The sequence below is a fragment of the Amblyomma mixtum genome, chromosome 5 (genome assembly GCF_055824585.1).
Source record: "Amblyomma mixtum isolate Tamu chromosome 5, ASM5582458v1, whole genome shotgun sequence".
Classification (NCBI taxonomy): Eukaryota; Metazoa; Arthropoda; class Arachnida; order Ixodida; family Ixodidae; genus Amblyomma; species Amblyomma mixtum.
The window spans coordinates 125,670,146-125,692,849 of NC_143016.1; the positions used below are offsets into that span (position 1 = coordinate 125,670,146).

At 42.4% G+C, this 22,704-nt stretch overlaps 1 protein-coding gene and 2 pseudogenes across 4 annotated transcripts; all 3 read right to left on the reverse strand.

The window, feature by feature from the left end:
- Nucleotides 1-4,869: 4,869 nt before the first annotated feature.
- On the reverse strand, nt 4,870-6,091 carry LOC149343626 (uncharacterized; annotated as a pseudogene).
- On the reverse strand, nt 6,038-8,244 carry LOC149343627 (uncharacterized; annotated as a pseudogene).
- LOC149343628 (uncharacterized) lies at nt 6,847-22,676 on the reverse strand. 4 transcript variants are annotated; one of them, XR_016283137.1, is made up of 7 exons: nt 22,580-22,676; nt 19,925-20,089; nt 18,643-18,744; nt 17,610-17,714; nt 13,569-13,705; nt 8,281-8,364; nt 6,847-6,980 (listed from the first exon to the last, which is right to left on the reverse strand). XR_016283137.1 is itself a non-coding variant. In XM_089545982.1 (5 exons), the coding sequence occupies exons 2-5, from the start codon at nt 20,012-20,014 to the stop codon at nt 13,697-13,699; spliced, it is 306 nt and encodes a 101-aa protein (XP_089402108.1). In that variant the 5' UTR covers nt 20,015-20,089; nt 22,580-22,676; the 3' UTR covers nt 13,555-13,696. The 4 variants fall into 4 exon arrangements, 2 of the variants coding, with proteins under 2 accessions (XP_089402108.1, XP_089402107.1); XR_016283138.1 differs by lacking the exon at nt 22,580-22,676 and adding an exon at nt 18,846-18,937 and having other exon boundaries at nt 17,610-17,710; nt 19,925-20,065; XM_089545982.1 differs by lacking the exons at nt 6,847-6,980; nt 8,281-8,364 and having other exon boundaries at nt 13,555-13,705.
- Between the last annotated feature and the right edge of the window lie 28 nt (nt 22,677-22,704).

The following is a 22,704-nucleotide window of genomic DNA, read 5'->3' on the forward strand; positions in this document are numbered from 1 at the left end:
GTACACTGCGGCATCCGTGTATACCGTGTTCGCCTTTGTTAATTGCTAGACATTTTTCTACATATTTTGCTCGGGCATTTCGCCTGGCTGCGTGTAGGCTTGGGTCCATATTTTTGGGTAGCGAGCTCACTTTTATGGTGCTGAGGAATTTATCGGGTATGCTCGCTGTTCTCTGTTCCAATCTTTTTACGTCCTGGTACCCCAGTCTTTTGAGGAGCGATCTGCCGGTGGTTGTCTGCTGGAGCCTTTCTTGTTGCATCTCGAATTGTGCTTCTTTGAGTTCCTCGAACGAGTTGTGTATTCTGAGGGCCAGCAGCTTCTCCGTTCATGTGTTGGCTGGGAGATGGAGAGCTGTCTTGTATACTTTTCTTATGATGGTGTTGGCTTGATCTTTCTCACCCGTGTTGATGTTGTAGCACGGGAGGGAGTATGTGACTCGGCTGATCACGAGGCTCTTGACCAGTTTTATCATGTCCCCCTCCCTCGTGCCACTTCTTCTTTGCAACACTCGGGTGATCATTCTGGCCACTTGTGTTGTTGCTTGTTTAAGGAGGCCGATTGCTTGGGTGCATCTCTGGTTGTTTTGCACCCAACCCCAGTATCCTGATCCGTTCACTCTCTGGTACTTTTTACCCTTCGAGGATGACGTGAGGCTCCCTTCTGTCCACCTTCCTCACCTGACTCTTAGGAGCTCAGACTTTTCCGCCGAGCAGGAGAGGCCTCTTTCCCTGACGTCCTCTTCAACGCATGTCGCTGCTGCTTGTAGATGCTCTTCTTTTTGGCTGAGTGATCCTTGGTTGGTCCAGATTGTAATGTCGTCGGCATATATGGCGTGTTGTATGCCTTCGATTTCCTTCATTTTTCTTGCCAGCCTTATCATTGCAATGTTGAAAAGTATCTGTGAGATGACTGATCCCTGCGGGGTTCCCTTGTTTGAGGTGTGGAATTTGTCGCTCCGCAGTTCTCCCAATCCCACCGTTGCTGTATGATTGGAGAGGAAGGTGTTCACATAGCTGTGTATCTTCTTTTATCATTTTTTTATTTCTTATTTATTTTTTCTCTTAGGTCAGCGCATGCGCTACTTTCGCTCAGGTTCCGTTCACTTGGTTGGTTTTGGCTTTCTTCGTCCGTCGGAAGTTAGCGCCTGTGTTGTGGGTATATCTCTCCCCTTTTGTCAGTCATCCTGGTTTTGCGCTACTCTTATGTTATGGACTGTGTATCTTCTTGCCGCTGTCCAGGCCGTTGAGCCCTTCCAGAATGGCTGCGTGGCTAATGTTGTCGAAGGCTCCTTTGCCATCCAGGGCCATTATCACGTTTTCCCCGTTATATGGAATGTTGCTGAGGACCTCTTCTTTTATCTGTTGGAGGACATCTTGCATGGATAATTTGGTGTGGAAACTGAACATGCTGTGGGGGTACAGATCTTTGTCTTCCATGTGCTGTTGCAGTCTTCTTGTTACAACTCGCTCATAGAGTTTGCCAAGGCAAGATGTGGTCGGAGATTTTCCACCTGTAGTTTCTTCCCGGGCTTGGGTATCATTACTAATTCCGCGTGCTTCCACTCGTCCTGCACTATTCCTGCAGCCCAGTGCGCGTTGAGGAAGTCCGTCAGCTGTGTGACCGCCTCATCGCTAAGGTTGCGGATTAGCGCGTTTCTGATTTTGTCTGCGCCCGCTGCCGTGTTCCGGGTGGATGCCTTGATTGCCGCAAAGATCTCCTCCCTGGTTATCGGCCTATCCAGGTCTGGATTCTCTTGGCCTCGGTATTCTCCGGTGTACGCGTCTGGTCGCTCCGTCCCATAGCACTTTACGCGGACCTTTTCTAGTAACTCTTTGTTCGTTGCTTTGAATTTGTGGACTGGCTTTTGGATGGCTTTGGTGCTTTTCATTTTGGTTTTAGTGGGGTTCATTAGGGCCTTGAGGATCCACCACATTTTTGCTATGCTGAGGGTGCCGTTTAGTGAACTGCTAAACTGCTGCCAACTCTGTCTAGCAATCTGCGTTTCATATTCCTCTGCCTCTTTGGTGATTTCTGCAATTTTCATCTTTAGTTGTTGTTTCTTCCACCTTTTGGTGAGTCCCCGTCTTGCTTCCCAATTGAGGAGTCGCGAATCCACCTCCGGTATTTGCTCTGTTCTTTCCACTTCTTGAGTGTATCACTGCTGTATGTCTTTCAGCTGTTTGCACCAATCTTCTGTGGAGGTTATCCCCCCCTCCATTTGTTTGCAATCCTTGCAGAAGGCATTCCACTTGCGTTCTTATAATATAATGATTGCTGCCAAGGTTCTCCAGCTAATTTTTCCTTGTGGCCTGCCTCGCTCTTCTGACGTACGTTAGATCTGGGCATGTATCGAGGCTTACGCTGTTCCCTAAGTGCGTCAGTTGATTTTCGTCCATTAGAAGAGTGCAATTTGTCGTTTCGGGTGCTCCGCTAACTTGTGCTCCCTTCTTATCATCTTTCTGATACCCCCAGCTCTGTCCTCGGGCGTTAAAGTCGCCCACTATGAGCAGAGTATTTGATTTAGCTAATTTGCTTGCCCTGACAAGGAGCTTTTGGAAGTCTCCGTCTTTCTGTCTTGACGGGCTATATAAATTTATTATGAATGTACTTTTCTCTTTTTTCTTTTTCTTTGGCATTACTTCGGTCACGATGTGTTCTATTTGTGCGTCCGGGATCTCATCATGTGCTATGGTAACGAGTTTTTTGCTAACGAGTGTAGCCATGCTACCCTTTTCCTGGCGCGTGTACCCCTTGAGCGTCGGCATGGTGTTCGTCTCCTGTAGTGCTATTATGTCTGGTGAGTTTTGTTGTGAGTATATGTATTGTTGCAGTGGGCCTTGCTTGTTGCGATAGCCTCTGCAGTTTCACTGCCAAATTTCTAATATGTCGTGTCTAGCCATGATGATTGCTGTTGGCTTGTGTTGTGCTTTGGTTTTCGGTGCCGAAGCGTCTTTCTTGGTAAAGTCTATCTCTAGCCTCGCTAGTTATTCTTTGCGAGTTTTGGTTCTTAATATAGTTGTGGAAGCTTTGATCCCGCATTGCTGTTTTTTCCTGAACTAGGTTAAATTGTTCCTGCACTTTCTGCATGAATGTTTCCATCCGAGCTTCGAAGCTCATTTCTCCTTGTTGTGCCGGTTGCTCTATTACTGGCGGGGATTGCATCAGTGGCGGGCTACCTGTCTTCTGCTAATTCCCTTATGAGATCGTCTATGCATTTTTTAAGTTGTGTTTTCTTCCCGGCATGCTTCTAGCTCTCTTTTTAGGGCTTTCATGCCTTCTAATTCACTCTTATGGTTATTGCTATTGTTATTTTGATCTGAGTGTTGAAACAGCGACTTGGGAGGGCCTTGAAGTTAGATGTCGCTCCCAGTGATGAGAACGAGTCCTCCCTGGACTGGCTCTGGCTCTGGTTCCACGTCTGGCTGCGGCCCCAGCTCTGCGAACGGCTCCATCCCTTGTTCTGCTGCTGCTGCTGCTGCCTTTGCGTTTGTCTCCCGGCCCAGCGACCTCGCAGTTCCTCGGCATCCTTGAGGCACTTGCGACAGTCTTTGGTGCTGGTCATGTGGTTGCCACCACACGCCATGCATTGCATGTTGCAATGGTATCCCTCAGCTGGGTTTCTTGTCACACATGCTCTGCAGGTCCTTGCGTCCGGCGTTGGGCAGATGTCCGAGCGATGTCCTTGCATTCCACATACGTAGCAGATTTGTCTGGTTGGTCTGTAGAGGTAGATCTTGTACTCCCCCGATCTGTAGACCACCCCATTTGGGAGAATGGGGCCGTCAAAGGTAACGAGCGCTGTCTCTGACTTGCCCAGCTTTCTCACCCCTAGGATCTCCACTCCTTGGGTGCGTAGTCTCAGCCTCGATTCCAATACTTTGGATGGTAGCCCCGCTGGTATTCTGTGGATTCCCGCGCGTTTTGGGTCCCCAGGCATGGCTGGGTAGGCGTTTGTTTCATAGCTTCTCCCATCGAACGAGATTTGCTTGATCTTCCTGAGTTCGTCGGCTACATCCAACTCGGGTGTGCTCGCAGTGATGATGTTGGATCCCGGTCTGATCCTTACTGGGAAATCTTCTTCTGGTACTCTTCCTCCGCATGCGTCCACGATGGCTTGCGTTGCCTGATCCATTTTGATTTCGCTGACCTTGAGTCCACCTCTGGGGCGGATGATGACTTTCACGTCGTCATTCGGTAGCGGCAGCATCCTCTGCTTCGGCTGTCACTGCGCTCTGGCCTCTTGTTGTTGCGGCGGCGCTCGCGTAGCGCCTGCCTGTCACACCCTCGCCAGCTGCAGCTGTCGGCGCCTGTTGCCATTGTTCTTCGTGGCTTGGGGTCTCTCCACATTCAAAATGGCGTCGCCCTGCGTGGCGAACTTGGACATTGAACACTGTGGTGGTACACCAAAATTGAGGGCATAGTCATGATGTTGGCAATATTGCCATGTTAGAAGCTGTCACATTTCTTGACCCTTCGGCCTAAGAAGGTTCAGCCTTGAGGGAGGAAGTATCTCATGGTGGTGGTTAAATGTGGCCAAGAATGAGTAAGAAATCTTGAATTGCATCCTCCTGTCTTCCATCTTCCCTATATGAATAATGTGTTGTTCTTAATAAGCCACACACCAAAGAAATTCGGTACAGTTGATCCCATAGCAACCACTTTCTCTGGTAAATACCTACTGTAGTGGCTTAGGCACCCTACTGTTCAGCATGGCATTGCAGATTAAATTCCAGCCGAGGTGGCAACATTTCAGCCAGGACAAGATGTGACAATTCCTCTATGTTGTGCAATGCCAGTGCATTTTAGACCCTCCGGTCATAAAAATTTATCCTGAGCCCTCTACTGTGGCATCTGTCATGGCCAGGTGCTTTAAGCTCCAGATATCATTGCTCCTTGTTCGTGAAATTTCCCTCTTGTATCATGGTGCCCCACTAAGTGATTGCTTATCTCTAAGGGGTTAACATTAATGTTCTTGCGGAGCTCATCTGCCTGCTTTCCAACACGGCCTCTAGTGCACCATTGCTCCTTGTTCGCCCTCTCTGTTTGCAAAATCCTAGGTGCTGCTCGTACAGCGTCCTTCTGCGAAGTGTGGGGTGCTTGCCCTGAACAGCCTTTTGTTGGGAAGTTTCTTATGCACAGACCCCTGGTAGATGGAACTGATTGTGCAAGAAGAGAGTAGGCTTCCTCCAGTTTTTCTGTTGCTTTATCTAGAGCTGAAGAATCGCTGCAGTAAAAAAAGGAGACTGCCACGCTTCCCCATTACGCTTCGAAAGTTGTTGTGCTTCAACTTCAGCTGGTTCGAAGAACAGAGGTATGCTGAGAGCTGCCACTTCATGAGAACTTGCTTCTCCTCCATGCCCTTCCTGGCTGTCTGGTTTGTTTCTTTGATCATCAGCAGTAGCACAGGCTCTCACAGTAACATGAGGTCAATTCAGGTAGCTTTCAGGAAGGTCAGAAAATGAACTCTCGGTCAGCCTGAACACTGCACGAAAATTTGGTTGCTGCAAATTCCAGGCACGTGCCGTTCGGCCCTGCAAAATCCACCGTGTGCGAGCTGGATGATGAGTGTGACTGCACGAGGTACTGCCCTGTCACAAATTTTGTCTTGATGTCTTCATGCGTGTACTCGCATGCAATGAACATCCTCTGCATTACATGCGTAATAAAAGCCGGTGGCCGGTTGTGCAAATATTTGGGATGTTGTTCTTTGTCCGGTACGGTGATGACAGGCTCATTACCTTCCTTTGGTGCTGATGTTGCCTGTCAGGCAGAAATTGCTTGACAAGTCTGCAGATCAGCATTGTCAAAGACTTTCTACCATAGCTGTTTTTGATGTAATACTGCTTCAAGATTTTGTTTTGTGCTTCAGTGCCATTATTTGCCGTCAGCACTACGTCATTTCTTTAATGTCATCAATTTTTTTGTATTTTGTTGCCATGATGTTATGATGCTTGTATGTGCTGCGCACCGCTGCCCCTGCTTCAGGTGCCGGGACCTCGTCTGGCCAATTGGCCTTTTGCCCCGGCTCCCTCTTTCTGTAAAAAGAAAGAAAATAAATTTCAAATTTCAACCTATGAGTACGCACCCACATTTCTTTCACTCACAGCCAATGTGTGTCAATGTAACATATGAATTTTCCAGTTTTCCAATGCTTTGAGATCATTAATACATTGGTTCATTTCTTCCTCAGAGGCTTCATTGGCTATTCTTTGCAGCAGAAAGAGGGCATCTTCTTTTGCAACAATACAACTCTGAGATATGTTTAGCCGCCTTCCCCGTACCTGCTCTCTGTGAAAGTCACAAATTGTGATTTGGCTTTGGGGGAAGCTGCTCTGAAGGGCATTGATTTCTGCCTGACTGTAGTCAGTCATCCAGTACTGCAGATTGAGGTCAGGGCACCACTTCCTGAACACTTCAAGGGCCTTTGCAACGCAGGCACCTGTTTCAAATTGAGTTATGAAAACACCTGCACACATGTAGCCTTGTGCCATCTTGACGACAGTGAAGAAAAGTGGCAGAGTATAGTCTGTCGTTTTCTTCGTTGCATCCAGGCAATAAACTGATTGTCCATATTTTATGAGCATTTCTTTCATAAATTTTGGCTGATAACAAAAAAAGAGCATTTCCTCTCATTCCTGCTCCATTTGCTCCAAACGTCATCACTTGGTTCAGTTTTCCTCTGATACTGTCTGTAAAAGAATGTGCTATCAGGTTCCTCTCTCTGATATTTATCAATTAACTGCTTAGCATTTTCTTTATCAAAAGAGCTAAACCTACCTCTGCGAAGAGCAGCCTGTATGTGATTGTGTATGTATTTCACCGAATGGATGAGCATGTTGGAAACTCATGGGCAAGATTGCCACATAGATGCGCTGTTCGGTGCTGCAGTTTTTATGGGCCTTTCGCTCCTCAAGTTCTCTTATTTTTGCTGCCTTCATTTGCAGAGATTTTCCTATCCCTCTGTGTTGAGGGATGTCAACCTGAAATCGCAAGCAGAACAATGAACACATAAAAACCTGATCATGGTAAGAGTTCAACACAATGAAAGAAGCCCACTCTTATGTGGAAAAGATCCTTTCTTACAAATTAAACGTCAAAAGAATTAATTTATCGGGGGCCAAGTGAAGTAAATGTGGTTTAGCAGGAATTTTCTAAATGCCTTTGTTCTTGCCTCCAATGACGTTAACTAGGCTTGCTTTTTCCACATAGCATTTCTTATTAATCAATTAGAATGAACTCGAAGTTACAAGAAAGTTTTATTATTACAAGTAAAAGAAACTGATTTCATTTGTCTTCCTGTTCAGCAGGGTCTGTAAACCTGGCAAGCAAACAATTATTACAAAAGGCCTGGCAAGTATAAAGATGAGAATGTGGACGTTGTGTGTTGCAGTGAAAGCATAAACTTGATTTTTCGGTATTAATCGACTTATGGTACTATCTGGTGCATGATCATACTATGTGGATACAAAAATGGTCATGATAAAATATGCATATCCAATGCAGAAGCTATATGCTTTAATGTAGGAAGTAATATAAATTAAAATCTAAGGCAAAGCATATAGCTGAACTTTTAAACATATAAAAAGAAAGGGCTAAGGTCTGAGACCTGGTGCAATATCCAGCTGCTTCTTCCTCATCTAATTATTATAACTGGAGCTTCAGTGAGGCTCTATGGAGAGCATCACATAAACAGCTCTTCAAGTAAAAAGAGAAGCATAAAACCATAGGCCATAGTTTCAGCAAGAACAAGCTGTACACTGAAATTTTGACAAGTCTATTGGTCAAAGTATGCGTCTGAAATGTCTGTCTGAAAATGCTGTGCAGTGTGTTCTGTGTACCTAATTATAAATTTATTCTTGTTATGTCTTTCTAACTCAAAGATAAGACTTGTGCTTCACTGCATTGTTCAATAAAATATGTGAACAGTAAATTGGTAAAGTGGTTTTTTGAAGAAAGGAAATGGCGTAGTATCTGTCTCACATATATCGGTGGACACCTGAACCGTGCCTTAAGGGAAGGGAGGAAGGTAGAAGTGAAAGAAGAAAGAGAGAAAGAGGTGCCGTAGTGGAGGTCTCCGGAATAATTTCGACCACCTGGGGATCTTTAACGTGCACTGACATTGCACAGCACGCGGGCGCCTCTTGCGTTTCGCCTCCATCGAAACGCGGCCACCACAGTCGGGTTTGAACCCGTGTACTCCGGCTCGGTAAACGAGCGCTTTACCACAGATCCAACTTTGAATTTTGGGTACATGCTGATCCACTTGAGATGCATGCTTACAGTGCACCCCTTCTTCTAGGTTCCTTGCAGCTTGATCTTTCTTTTGCGAAAGACTTCGCTGGACCAGTCAGTTGGATGTTGTCCCTAAAAGCATAGCCACACATGAAAATTACTACTGTCTGTGCATGTTATTGCAATGAAATCAGTACCTTACTGCAGATTTCATGTATTTCATATACACAGGGTCTGCCATGTTTAGCTGGAGGATTTTGAAAAATTTCTACCTCCAAAATACTAACCTATTTGTAACCAAATATAAGCACAAAAAGTAGTATCACATTACGGTCTGTTTTGCTTGAGAACTTCTTTAATATCGACAGCTGCCTGTGCTGCCCTAAATAATTCAAAACAGTTTGTAGGAAAACAAGGAAATTAGACGGGCAGCTTCAGCTGCTGACATCAATCATAGAACTCGCCCATCTCTCGGGTTGTGTGCTCTTTGTCCATGCTGCCCTTCAACCCTGGGTGGTCCTCCTGACCTTCTCCAATGGCTTCATAACGCCACTATACATATAAGATGAATTACTGTCGAAACATGGAATTCAGCCCATGCATGCAGAACTTGTGCTGACGCTAACCTTTAATCATTAAACCGAGGCTCATTTTCATAATTGTTTAATATAAGCATTTTCTTAATGAAAACATATGCCAAATGTGTCATCTGCTTGAACACAATTAGGTAAATAAAAAATAACTGCACCAATGATTGTTATTGTGGTTATTACTCTACCATACTGTTTTAAGAAAGTAAGTAAGAAAGTATTTATTTAGCATAAAACATGAAATACAAACAGACAATTTCAGGGACCCAACAAAATTTGTTTAAGGGTCCCGACCACTATAAGCTATTACATATGACGTAGACGACAGCAACAAAAAACGCAACTATATGACAATAAGCATGTTACAGCAGTAGGCACTGGATACTAGTGACAATATCAAATAAACATGTTATAATTAGAAAAGAAAAACACAAACCACAGCACTAAAGAATGTAGACTAGGTTGAATTTAGTAGAAAATGTTTTAATTGTTTCTGAAAGGCATGAAGTGTAGGTGAAATTTGAAGTTATATTCAAGACTATTCCACAGATAAGGACCCGTAAATTGCAACGTTTGTCGACCATAATTTGTATGTATTGTAGGAAGCAAGAGCCGATGTCTTGTAGTAGACGTGTTCGTGCGTAGTGAGTGACGAAGACATACTGTAGTTAAATTGAGTGTGTTGTGAATTATCTGATAAATTAAGGAAGCGGTATTATAAGTTACTAGGTCATATACATTTAGAATACCAAGAACGGCAAATAATTAATCCGGATGGGTATGCTGAATGTTTTGCGCGACAATTCGAAGAGCTCTTTTTTGAAAAGCATATAAGGGGGCGATGTGAGATGAATATGTGCATCCCCAAACAGACACACAGTAATTAATATGTGAATGGACAAAGGCGTAATAAAGGTTAACAAGCACATCAACGGGGAAAAAATTTCGGCATTTGGAAAGTGCATGCAGGCCGTATGAGGCTTTCTTAATTACTGAACGGATGTGTAAATCAAACTTGAGATAACTATCTATCACAATACCCAAAAATTTTGTGTTGGTAGCATGCTGAATAGGCCGGTTATTGTAAATTACATCTGTATGCTGAGACACAATTCTTCTGCCAGAGTGAAAAAGGATAAAAACGGTTTTATTAGGATTAAGGTTGACTGCATTCGCCATGCACCATTTATGTACATTTTGTAATTCTTTATTTACTTTTCTAATCAGGGCACTTTCATCGCGATCTGATAATACTAGAGTTGTATCATCGGCATATAATACAGTTTGGGCATAAGTTAATTGGGAAGGCAAGTCATTGATATAAAGCAAAAAAAAAACAAAAAAAAAACAAAGGTCCCAACACGGAGCCTTGGGGAACCCCGATATTAATCACCTTTGCAGTCGACTGTGAATTTCCGAAGAAAACAACTTGATGGCGGTCCTTTAGGTAACTTTCAATGAGTGTTAGGGGTGTGCCGTTGACGCCGTAACTTTTCTTTAAGAATGCTGTGGTTTAGAGAATCAAAGGCTTTGGCGAAGTCGATAAATATGCCTGCTGCTAGGGAACCCGAATCAATAAACTTCCTAACTATGTCAACAAAGGTCGAAACGGCAGTTGTTGTGGAGTATCCTTTTCTGAACCCAAATTGGTAGGGTGACAGAATACTGTGTTTTTCTAGGTAGCTGTTAATTCTTGCTGCTAACAGTTTTTCAGCGACCTTGCTGAAAACCGGTAATATTGATATCGGCCTGTAATTCTGGATGTTATCTTTTTCTTTTGACTTGTATAATGGAAGAACTTTTGCTACTTTCATTTTTGCCGGAAAAACGCCTGTCGAGAAAATTATATTGACAATATGGGCTAGCACTGGAGATATTATTTCTATCACCAATTTAGCACTTTGGGCTGAAATGTTATCAATGCCACAAGAAGCATTACGCATGCCGGTTATTGCTGACTTTACCTCATCACCATCTGTAGGAAAAAGATAAAATGAGCCAGTTGGTCGGACGAGGCATGTGGCACAGGGTTCGGTTGGATTTATATTTTCTATTGACGAAAAGTAATCGCTAAAAGCTGCACAGATATCCTCTGGTGACGTATGTGTTGTGCCATTATATGCTACTTTATCAGGCGATTGTTGCTTTCTTTCTCTGCCAAGGTATTTGTTCACGATACTCCAGTTTTTCTTTGAATCCTTTTCATTAAAACGGACCTGATCACTGAAGTAGGCTTTTTTTGCAGCAAAGAGCACATTGTTTAAAATTCTTGAGTACTCTGAATACCGGCGTCTTAATGATGCATTAAAGGGTTGTTTTTTTAGTTTTCTATACATATTGTATTTCTTTTTAATGCAAAGTAAGACCGAGTTCGATACCCAAGGATTTCGTGGGGTTTTGTGCTTAGCAGTAACAGAGTAAGAGGTGGTCGCAGACGTCATTGCTTCTGTGTAAAGTTGAACAAATTGGTTATAGCTGTCATTAGCGCAGCTAGAAGAATATACAGACGACCAGTCAATAGCACATACATTATTTACAAACCGCGAGTGATTAAAAAATCTCCGATTATAATGCTTATTAGAAATTTTCAAATAGTTTGACATTGTAAACAGCACAGGATAATGATCAGTAATGTCGGCCTCTATAACGAAAGAACTACAAACACGGACATTAGTTAACAAATGGTCAATAATTGTAGCACTGTGTTCTGTTACTCTCGTGGGTAAGTCAACAAGACACGTATACCCGTAACTAGTATAACAAGAAACATATTCATAGCATGACGGGCAATTGTTATTTGATACATCAATATTAAAATCACCCATAATGATTACAGCAGCATTATCATTTAAAAAAGAACAAAGTATGCGGTCAAAATCAGAACAAAACTCTTGGTATAGTGCTGAAGGCGATCGGTAGACCACTCCAATGATAAGATTCTTAGCCATCTGTAAATGCGATTTTTCTATGCATACCCAAACACTTTCACAATTTGGTGTTAAGAAATCAACATGATTCAGCCGTTTATAGCTTATATTTTCATCGATATACAACGCAACACCACCATGGGGAAAATTTGAATTAAGTTTGTTTTTGCGACATTGTGCTTCTAGGTTGTAACCGGTTTTGTTAAAAAGTTGCAATTCCTCTGGACTTGGCCAACTTTCAGATATGCCCAAAAAGGCAAAATGAGAATCGAATAAGTTTGTGAAGTTGAATATAGAATCTACATTTTTTCTCAGGCTTCTGGCATTGAAATGCGCACCCAACAGCACATCTTGCGATGCTATTCTCTGATTGATAACGTCAACAGTCGGATAAGTCGCCTGGATGCCCATTGAGATTATCTAGTTGATACTAGCCAGATCATCATCGCAAGTCACACGAACAATGGGGCTGTCTGTTGTCTTTCGCGCCTTTACTTGTCCTTGATCTGTCCATACGAACTTCCACCCTTTTTCCTTTTTCCTTTTGACCGCTTCTGCCAAGAGCCTTTTGTTTTCTGGAGTAAGGTGCTCATTCACAAACACCAGTTTGTTATCGCCTGAGAAGCCCAAGCTCTCAGTGTCAAGTCGCGCTTTCTTCCCTTTTTGATAAAATTCGTTACGTAGCTTCCGAGACACAAAGCGTACAATCAGGTTCTTTTCGTCTGAGCTGTGTCTGAGGGAAACTCGGTGGCAGACGTCGATATCATCGGAAGTGACAGAGCATCCAACTTTTTTTCCAATTTCTTGTATAATCAGCTCGCAGTTCTCGTTTGTAGTCACAGGTATGCCTTTCAATTCAACATTATTAGCTCTTGAATACTGTTCCAGTGAATTGACGCGGTTTGTCAACTCTCGGTTTTGTTTCTGAAGAAGTTCATTGCTAGCTCTGAGGGATGCGTTCTCGCAAATTACTTCTTCACATTTAGACAAGAGGGATTCAAACTTAGAGTTCATAAAGTTCATGCTTTCTTCTACAGCGTCTACCTTTTCCGGCAACCGCCGGAGTGCCTCTAGTTGAAGAACAATGTGGTTTAATTTTGAGTCTACTGAGGGCATATTTTGAAGCCTAGAAGGTGATTCCACTGCAGTATCTTCTTTCTGTAGCAGCTCGTCTACCACCTTGCACGTACTACCTGAACCGCTTCTCAGCCTAGCAGAATAACAAGTAGGGCATTTCCACTTATTCAACTCTTCTTCACTTTTAGTCTTGAAAGCAGCTTCAGAAATGCCGGAACATTTTCCTAAATGATATAAGTATTCACACTCACAACACTTCATCTTGTTACCAACATCAGGCACAGCCTTCTTGCAAGCAATGCACGTTTCACGGGTCATGGTCCCCTCCCTTTTAATCACAATGCACAAAAGCTGGCAGCAGCAGCGGCGAAAAATGATAAGTAGAACACAATAGCAAGAACCAACCTGCAAAGATGCGTTGACACAGTTAGGCCTGCGTCCGGTCCCCACCGCTGCTGCCGCCAAAATGGCTCAAACGAAGTGGGCGAGGCAAGGCTTGTAGCTTCTGAAATTGCAGACGGGTGACGCTGCAGTCAGCTCAGCAGGTAATCCAACAAGAGCCATCAGCAGAAGCCTCTCCGAAGAATCCTCAGCGAAGTACTGGGCTGGTAGCCATCCAGGTGTTCTGTGACAAGTTACTGGTTCGTGGAACACAGCGTCCGGGTAGTCGACAACGGTCTTTTTCTTCACTTGGAGACAGGCTGGCACAGGATTCGAAGCAATTGGATCGCAAGGTGCTTACAGTGCGAGTGCTTTCACATTTGGCCTTGTGGCGATCAATTTAAAGCACACAGTCCTTGTCCACTTGTCAGACAGCTTGGAATGGCATGTCCAGAGAAACAGGCACTGTACCCCGGTTTGAAGAGAACATCAGTTGAGCTGGATAAAGGAAAAATGGTGCACTCTTAGGGACACCTACCCAAGAATCTCTGTAGCACATAAAACAGGCTAATCACACCAGCTTGACATTTGAAAAAAAGCAAACCAGTGTTCCAAATCTAGCAAATTTTAGCTTCCAAAGATCCTTCTCTAAATTAAGTGACTGTAGTTTTAGGCAGTTTTGTTATGCAGAGTGAATTGTGCTATGTAACATGATAAAGAAAGGTTTTACAGCTATAAATTATTACTTCTAACTTCTCTGGTGCGAAGTTTTAAGTGTGGATCAACTTGCTTGGATGGCTTGTGGTATACATATCCTGCGATGAGAACAGTCTTTACTAACCCTGCCCCTCGCCCTGAGAAAAAGAAAGCAAGTGTGGTTCAGATCTTGCGTATCACTGAAATCCCATTTGCAAGCTGTAAATATTTTGCTGCATTACTACAATAAGGCCCTGACCATAAGATGGCTGATCAAACACATAGTGAGTATAATATAGGCAATTAAGGATGAAAGTGACTCAGGCTATGAGGGACACTGTAGTGAAGGGCTCCGGAAATTCGGACCACCTGGGATTCTTTTAACGTGCACTGACAGTGGCCTTCTACAAAGATTTTTTTTTTTTTGCAAGATGGAATTGCAGCTTTAGCAGCAAACATCTGCACACAAACACTGCTGTCCAAACAGTAAAACCATCGTTAGATCACAGAAGCCCCATCTGTACAATTGGTAACGGGCTGTTCTAGGCCCCGGAATAAGCACAGTCAGTTAAAGCATGCGGTACGGAATTTATTTAACTGGATGTGACTTTGGTGGCTGTGTCATTCGAGGTTTTGCAAGTTTAATTATTTAACTGCTTGAATTTCACTTGAATCCATGAATTTAATGGCTTGTGGAACCAAACTTGAGCTCCAAGAAACCAAAGAATTCAGCAGAAACAAGTATGAGAATCTGCATTAGCTGCTTACTTTCATACAGGTATGAATGGAATATGCTGATAGGATAACTTTATAGTCATAAACAGCACTTAAAAGCAATAGAAGAATAAAATTTTCCCTTGCAATTTTTAGAATACAGTTTTCGACAGACATAAAACCTGGTTACTGGCCGTCGAACTGCGTTAACTTCGTGTTTTTTTGTCGAACCCTTTCATGATGTAGCATATGTGTGATTGACCTGGCAACATGATGCATTCTCACATCCAGATACTTGTCAACTATTGCCCTCATTAAATGAGTTGAGTGGCTCTCCAGGGCATAGCTATCAAGCATATGCTCGTCTAGATCCTTAAACAGATCTCTGCCAATTAATTTAGTCATTGTAATAAGGGCAACCTTAGCTGAAAGTGTCTGTGATGGTAGTGAGGAATATGCAAGAGCCCTGTGCAAGTGCTTCTCTGTTTCTCGGCAAATCGTTAACACATCTCTTGAAGGATATGGCTTTCTTTGTATGAGAGAGTGTGCAGTGTATACAGGGCCTGTAACAGTCAGTGCACAAGTGCACTCAGAGCACTTGCTGCGGGCCTGCAAATGACGAACAACAAACCGTGCAATGTATGCAATGATGGAATCACCAAGCTCCGAAATTTTGCCTGGATCTGCGCAGTACGCGTGATCTTCCGAAAGGGTCTCTGTTGAAAGGGCTTCACTGTCGGCGAGGCATCTTCTCGAGGTGCTCAAGTTAATCACGTCGGTGGAAGAAGGCTTTGCTCTTGAACTTGCATACAAAATTTGAATGTGTTCTAGGGGAAGACAGTTCCCAGTAGCAATATCCTTCACCTTGTTCTTAATTATTAGGCGTTTATATGCTGCAGCAAACTGTCTTGCTTTAGGATTGTCATTGCATCCCCCAAATGAGCGAATTGCACCAAAGAACCCAATGGTTCTTTACCCAGATTAAATGATTGCATAGAGAGATAACATTTTCGATGTAGATAATAAAGCTAATAAATCCAGTTTTCCTGTTAGTTTCAATTATTAGCTTTCCATCTGTTGACTCTCTCAGCGAAGAAAAGTAGGACTTCAATTTTTGCTAGTATGCAGGGACAACAGTTGAGTTTTCAACAGTCAGCGGCTTCTTCCACCCATACTGTTTTATGTGTTGTGAGTTAAGGATATCAAATGCGTCATTTACATACCTAAAAAATTTTTCCGTTGCGGAAGTTTGGTGGAGTCTTGGAATATTCTCTGTTCTGCTTTCTGCTAAAGCGTCAGCTATAGCTTTGCTGAAGAGCTGTGCAGCAAGAGAGACTTTCATCGGCTGACTTTTCCAATCTATGTGCGACTGCCTCAGCTTATTAGCTAAATGGAGCCCTTCTGCATACTGAACCTCATGGAGGTTCTCAATATGCTTCCAATTAACCACTCCACCATATTCATCTACAATGATTCTTTTGTCACAGAGTGTGTTGCGCAGAACCGGTTGTTTTGTAACTGGATGTGGGAAAGATGCGTTCAGTTCAGTAAGGTCTAGCTTGCAGCCAAGGCTACGCAGCATTGATAAGCTGGAGAAGTGCACCTTCACATGTGAGGTTCACAACATGTGCTCCTTTTTCATGTGCATGAGAGAGAGCCTGTAGAACCAGGCTGCTCCTTTGCTCTCCTGTGAGTCCATCAACTAAAAAATAACCGATTCTATCGTTCATTAACTGCTACCAGCATTAAAATGAATGCGTCTTTAGTGATTGGGAAGCAGTCATCGTTTACCTCAGTTCCCATATTGACATACCCGTGAAATCTTTTCCCATCCCACTCTACATGCCTTCGAATTGCCATTTCATCGACAACCAAGTTACAAATTGTCAGCTAGCCTGCGTTTGAATTTTTATTACCTTTAATTTTTAGTGCAGCTAGGGCTTCATTTGTGAAACCAGCAGCACCATCAATGCTCTGGTACCATTTCGACAATGTCTTTGGATATGATAAGCAGGTGTCAAATACAGCTGACACATAGTTGTAGGCCTTTAGTGAATAAAATTGTAACATCAAGGCAAAGGCCCTGAGTTGCGGTGAATAAACAGTTGGCACTGCTGCCACTGACTTCTTTGCCATTTGACGCATAATACGTCTTTGTTAGGTCCTGCAAGGCTTCCCAGCGTTGCGATGCCTTGATCGATAAGAATGCGGTTTTTGGTTAGGTCCTTGACCACATCCTCTAGATGGGCAACTTTGTGTGCAAGCCGGCGTTGGGACTGCTGCAACCTTTTAATTTTCTTTTTGCTTGCAGTTTGTAGATTCATGGACCGCTTAACTTCACTTCGCAGAAAAGTCTTTTCAGGAGTATTTTGTAGCGCCTGCAGCTGAAATGAGGTTTAACACAAACTAAGCACCACCTCATCACACACTTCTAAGAAAAACGCAAACAGCTAAATATATTAGCTCATTTCATGTCTGAAAGTTGTATAAAACATCATGCAAAGTTGTCAGTGCAAAAGTTAACAGTTTACATGCCTAATCCACTAGCATTCAAGTTTTTGCATAGGATATAATGTAATTTTATGCATGAAAGCAGATCAGGCAGTCCCATGGCAATGCTGTACGAAAGCAAAAAAAAGTTTTCAGTTAATTGTGCTAGAACATAATTATTTGATATTGGCAACTGTTTCAATTGTGCAAAAGTAACTCGTAGGAACAAAAGGTATCCGAACAAGGTGGTTACTTTCTAGATGATTTTAGCTTCATGGCTTGACAATTCATCTTGAAACAATTATAGATAAAGGCCAAATAAAGCATCTATTATGAAATGTTAAAAATGCTCACATGGTAATCCTGAATTTTTTTTTATTTGCGATGCACAAACTATATGAAGTAGCAAGTATGCACAAAGCTCTCGAAGTCTGTGGACCGTCATTAATCGCAGAAAAAATATTAGAGCTTCTAGCAACAGGTCTTTCTTATGCTTTCTTACCGTTTCACATTGTGACGTTGATGGTCTTTCTAAGATGTGGTTAGCTTGCAAGGATGGAGGTGAAGAGGCATCCATACTTTCGTCATGCTGCCTTGAACTGCCTGGCTAGAGAAAAGATGACCACAATTGCATGTAAGCAAAGAAGTTTGTTCTGTTAAAGTAATCACCTTAAGGTTCTGGTTACTACTGGTGCAAGAACAGAAAAAAATTTGGTAAACAACTCAAAACATGAAGCGCACAGAAGAAAACTAGATGTTTTCTCTTTTCGAATAAAGTGAGCTTTCGATGCTCTGAAAACTTGAGCCTACCTTCAGGGCTTTGTGTTTATAGTCAAATAGAATGTCACTTTTGGCGTGTCATTGCACACTGATGGTATCACAAATATGGCGTTGGCATAATACATAGTAAAATTCTTTCTAAATTAAACAAATTGTGATTTCCTAGCAGCAGAGTGTGGGATGCAAGTAAGCCAAAACAAACTTTTAAAGAGAGCCGTAAAGGTATTTCATGACATATATATGTGCAAAATCACTTAATGATACCTAATAAATTGTTGCTTCACTGATTAAGGTGTTTCACTGTTTTCAAAAGGACCGTTTTGCAACAATTGAACATCACTAAAATGTGCAGATAAGTATGCCCTCTAAGAACATTGTAAAGGCCATTTGTGTACACCCAGTCACTACAAACGGTGGCCTCCAGCTATTCTCAGCATCTGCAGTTTTGCAGCTGCACATGTAACTATCAACAACATAAACTCTGTTGTAATATTATATAAACAGGTAGGGCTCACAAATACACAAAAGTTATATAGTAGAAAACACAGTAGACGTACCCTAAGGGTAAGCCCACCACGTTGACATAATGGGCCCTTAAGCCCCAGACCTAAGACCTATGACTTGAGCACTATGCATAAGTTTTACCCTTAATAAACTGCAAATAGGTCACGCAAACATCTTGACATTTGCAGGATATGAACATGCACATATTGCTGTTGCATTGGATGTAAAGTTATTGGGGGTGCTTGACTTACCAAGACATCTTGCAATGCTGACAAGTCACTTAACACGTCCACAGTAATTGAAACAAACTCATCCGAAATGTGCATATCTTCTGAGGCCACCTGAGAACCTGCCTGTAAGGGGGTGCACATGAGAAATGAATCCTGTCCGCTGCTGGTGTGAGTTTTTTTTAACAGCACTGCCTAGTGAGAGAGATTGAAAAAATTCAACATACTGTATCATCTTGAGGCGTTTCCATCTCTTGATGAAAGGTGCTCATGGCTTTTGTTGTCAATGCAATGGCTCAGTGCTTTCTCCCAGAGAACGCTGGCAAAAAATAAAACACAATATCAAATATCTTTTCTTCTAGCCTAAAGGGGAAGGTATTCCGTTGCTCAGTTTCAATAGGAGTAAGAAAGCTGTTCTAATTTTCAGTGCTTCCCTAAGAATAAATGTACAATGTGTATGTTTGTCAGCCAAGAAGCATTCAATATTATATATTAAAGTTGCATATTTTCTTCGTATTAAAAAAAAATGCCACAAATCAGCAGATGTCTCTCAGCCTTACCATTGCAAAGAAAAAAAAAAAAACTCTTTTGCATCTGGTTATTGTTGAATGCAATTAACAAAAATTAAACCAAAAATGCAGCAAAGTATATTTGCAGTCATACAACAGAGAGGATGGCCTTTTTGTTTTATCTCGCGCACAAATAAGCCCGGTGTGTATATTCCAGGACATTAGAAGTACAGATGCTCAAGCGGCAGTAAAGAACGGCATTTTTCCAAAAAGATAAGATACAAATGCCATTCTGGTCGTGTTGCAAGAGCAATGGTTCCCGCTTTGAACCCCGCTATATTACTCAGCCAGCTTGGTAATTTTGTTTCCGAGGGCTGTTTGACGTGTTATTTCCATATTTCACAGACTTTTTCATCTCTCTGAATAGACGAGCTCGCTAGCATGCAAAGGCAAACAGCTAGTCCAGCAAAAAGCAGAGGACCAGAGTGTACGTTCGTGCTCAGCCGAGACGTGGAAACCCGAGACTGCACACGCACTTTTGCTCCCTTGAAAACCACCGCTATAAGAGTCAAACGTGACCTCGCAGCGGAGCGGCGGTGCCGCTGAAGATGCATATATGTAAACCAACAAAAATGCGCCGTATGTGCGCCTAGCTTTGACGTCGCCTAGTGAAGCACTAGTTGCCGCAAATCTATATGTGTGTATTTTGCTTATTCAAAAAATAACTATTTCACTGTTTGCTTGAAATCATCGCGGGCACAAGTGAAGACGAACACGATAACATAGATTCCACAAACCTGTGAAATTGACGGCACGGCTCTTTGTTTCAGCCGACCTGAACCATAACATCTTAAGATTTTAAGTGAATAGAGCATACTAAGCTCCATTTCGATGGCGTCCAAGTTTCGTTGTGTTCCAGCGCTTCTCTCCAAAGAGTTTTCAGTTTAGGATCTTTGGGAAACCTGTTGTGAAAGGTGCAAGCGCGTATCATGATATGTGAAATTGAATCGGCATTCAGATTAAGTACGTGTTGGTCGTCTGACGTAACACAGCGAGAGAGCGAAACCGAAATCCGGCTAAGAGCTACCGCTGGCTTGTCACATGAGGGCCTATTTCCCCATGATGCTTTCCATTATATTTTTTATGACTAGGCTGCAAGATTATGGTGTCACGCTCCCTCCTAGTTTTTTTCCCTCTATGACCCCTTGGCATTCTCCTACAATTACTAAATGATTTATAATTGCATTTTTTTTTCTGTCATGCTGTTTCAGTTTCATGAGCCAAACGATGGCTGTAATGTGTAAAAAAAGGTTTAGGTCGTGTGCTGTGTGTGGTAGTGCCAACACGCAAAGCAATGCCACTGTATACAAATACAATGCAGGAGAGCTCGCCCAACACACTTACAAATGCGTGCTTCTGGTGTTTACTATTTCAAACTATATTGCTGATTAAAAAAAATAAAAACTAAGCTCGCCTTCGATGTTGACTGCCTTCAATTTCGTAATATGAAACTGCACCTTAAAGTCCAAAGTAAAAATAAAAAAATCACAAGTTTAGTTCATTTTTTTAATAATCTAATCATTATACTCTATCATGTACGAAATGTCAGCTTTGGTGTATGATCTACCTACATCAACCATACAGATGTATTTCTCATAGGTTTTAAAATAATGTAAACATTATAAAGAACCGCCCTTTCCATCTTTCTCACCTAATTATTTCTTGACTTGTTGAGCACTCTGAATTTATATAGTGTATTTATTGAGTGCTCATACGTGTTAACCAGTGTCAGGAATTAAGGCGTGAAATGAAGTGGGTGGACAAATAATTGTACACCTACCTTCGTGAACATGTGCTAGCTGCCACCTGACTTGAACAGGACTACGACATTTACACAAATTAAGGGTAGGTTAAAAGAGCAGCTCCTGTGGTGTTGCACTGGCTTTTCAACTGCATGTCATAGTTTACATTGCTGGTTATGAACAGTGCACTATAAGCAATGATATGTATTATAAAGTTTATGCATTCGCTTCACTAAACATTTGGAGTGAACAGTGCACTATTTAACGATGAAAATTATCTGCCTTGGCGAACCAGTATTTAAAACAGTCAAGTGTGTAGTCTATCACAGTGCGTATGCAGCGTGTGATCATATCTGCCAACAATGGGAGTGATGAAAAGCAATGTGGCATTGCAGACAAGGTTGACAGATTGGATAAATGATGCTGAAGTGAAAACTGGTCAGTGCTTGATGCAGAGTTTTCAATTTTCTGAAAGTTCTGCCCTTGAGTCAGTAGGTATAGTTGTTTTGTTGTTGTGATTTAATGCACTATTAGGTGCCAAAATCAGTCTGTGGTTTATTACAAGCTTTATGGGGTGGTGGTTGTTGTATTCATCATTTGTCTGGGTATACATCAGTGTGAAAAAACAAAAAAAAATCTTGCTTTCTCGTTGTTCTGTGCATAGAATTGGCCTGCGTATTTTTCATATCAAACAATATATTCAACTTAATTTCAGCAGTTGCAGCAGCACTCACATCAACTAGCTGAGAAAATCTGAGTGTGCCTCAGGTCATGCTCTTTACGATCTCTGCATTTCAGTTCAATTGCCTTGACCAAAGATTGATTTTTTGTCTTCGGGGCTGAGCGATTCGTTTCCATTTTTATTTCATGTTTGCCTGGATATAAAGGATGTGAACGCAGTGTGTAGCAAGCATTTTCTGGCTCACAGTGCACAAGCACAGTAGCTTTCTACATATAGGTGACTGCTGAGAGATTTGGAGCCATGCTTAACAGTTCCGTGCATTACCTCAATTGGCACAAATCTTATTATTTCCTTGTTTATATATATTCTAGTAGCCAGAGGTTTGCATTCAGACATAACATTCACCTGTTATATGGTACGTGTGTTTGTTGAGATCCATGAAGTTGTTGGTACTTTTTAAACTTTTCTCTTAAACACATTCCTTTCCCTATCAGTATGCTCAGTCACAAACCAGAAATTTCACTAACAAAAATCAGCTAGTATACACAGGAGGCAATGTGAACTGCTCCATGATGAAAAACAGCGCAAGAAACGGGACGAAAACACGAAGGAAGAAGACACAGACACGGGCGCTGTCTTCTTCCTTCGTGTTTTCGTCCCGTTTCTTGCGCTGTTTTCCATCATGGATTACCAACTAGCCCGGCACCTTGCACTTCTAAACTGCTCATTACGTTCCAACTTGTGTTGTGTATGAATAGAAAACATTACAGCTTGTGCAGAAAAGCTCCTCCTTAGTTTTCTGTTCGGAATGTATGCAGCAAATATGCATGCAACTTTGGTTGTTTGATGCGGAGACTCCATGGTTGGTCTCGACACTTTTAGTGCCTGAAAGAATATTGCAGCCCAGCATTGAGAAAAGCTAGTAGATCTCTTTAGGCAGCATTCCAAATTGCACAAAAGAAACTAACCTGTCAGTAACAATTCTGAGCTTAGTTCGAGCACCATGGGTGTCTCCCGAGGTCACGCGTCAGCAGCAGGCAGGCCTTGCGTGTTGGCTGAAATCAAGTTAATCAACTCGGCGGGCGTGCACTCG

Coding starts and splice junctions, on each gene's coding strand:
- LOC149343628 (XM_089545981.1), bottom strand. CDS start 20,014: ATGGAGCTTAGTATGCTCTATTCACTTAAAATCTTAAGATGTTATGGT. Junction 17,715..18,642: donor CAGCATTGCAAGATGTCTTG/GTAAGTCAAGCA, acceptor TCTTTTCTCTAG/CCAGGCAGTTCAAGGCAGCA. Junction 17,002..17,609: donor CAACGTCACAATGTGAAACG/GTAAGAAAGCAT, acceptor ACCTCATTTCAG/CTGCAGGCGCTACAAAATAC.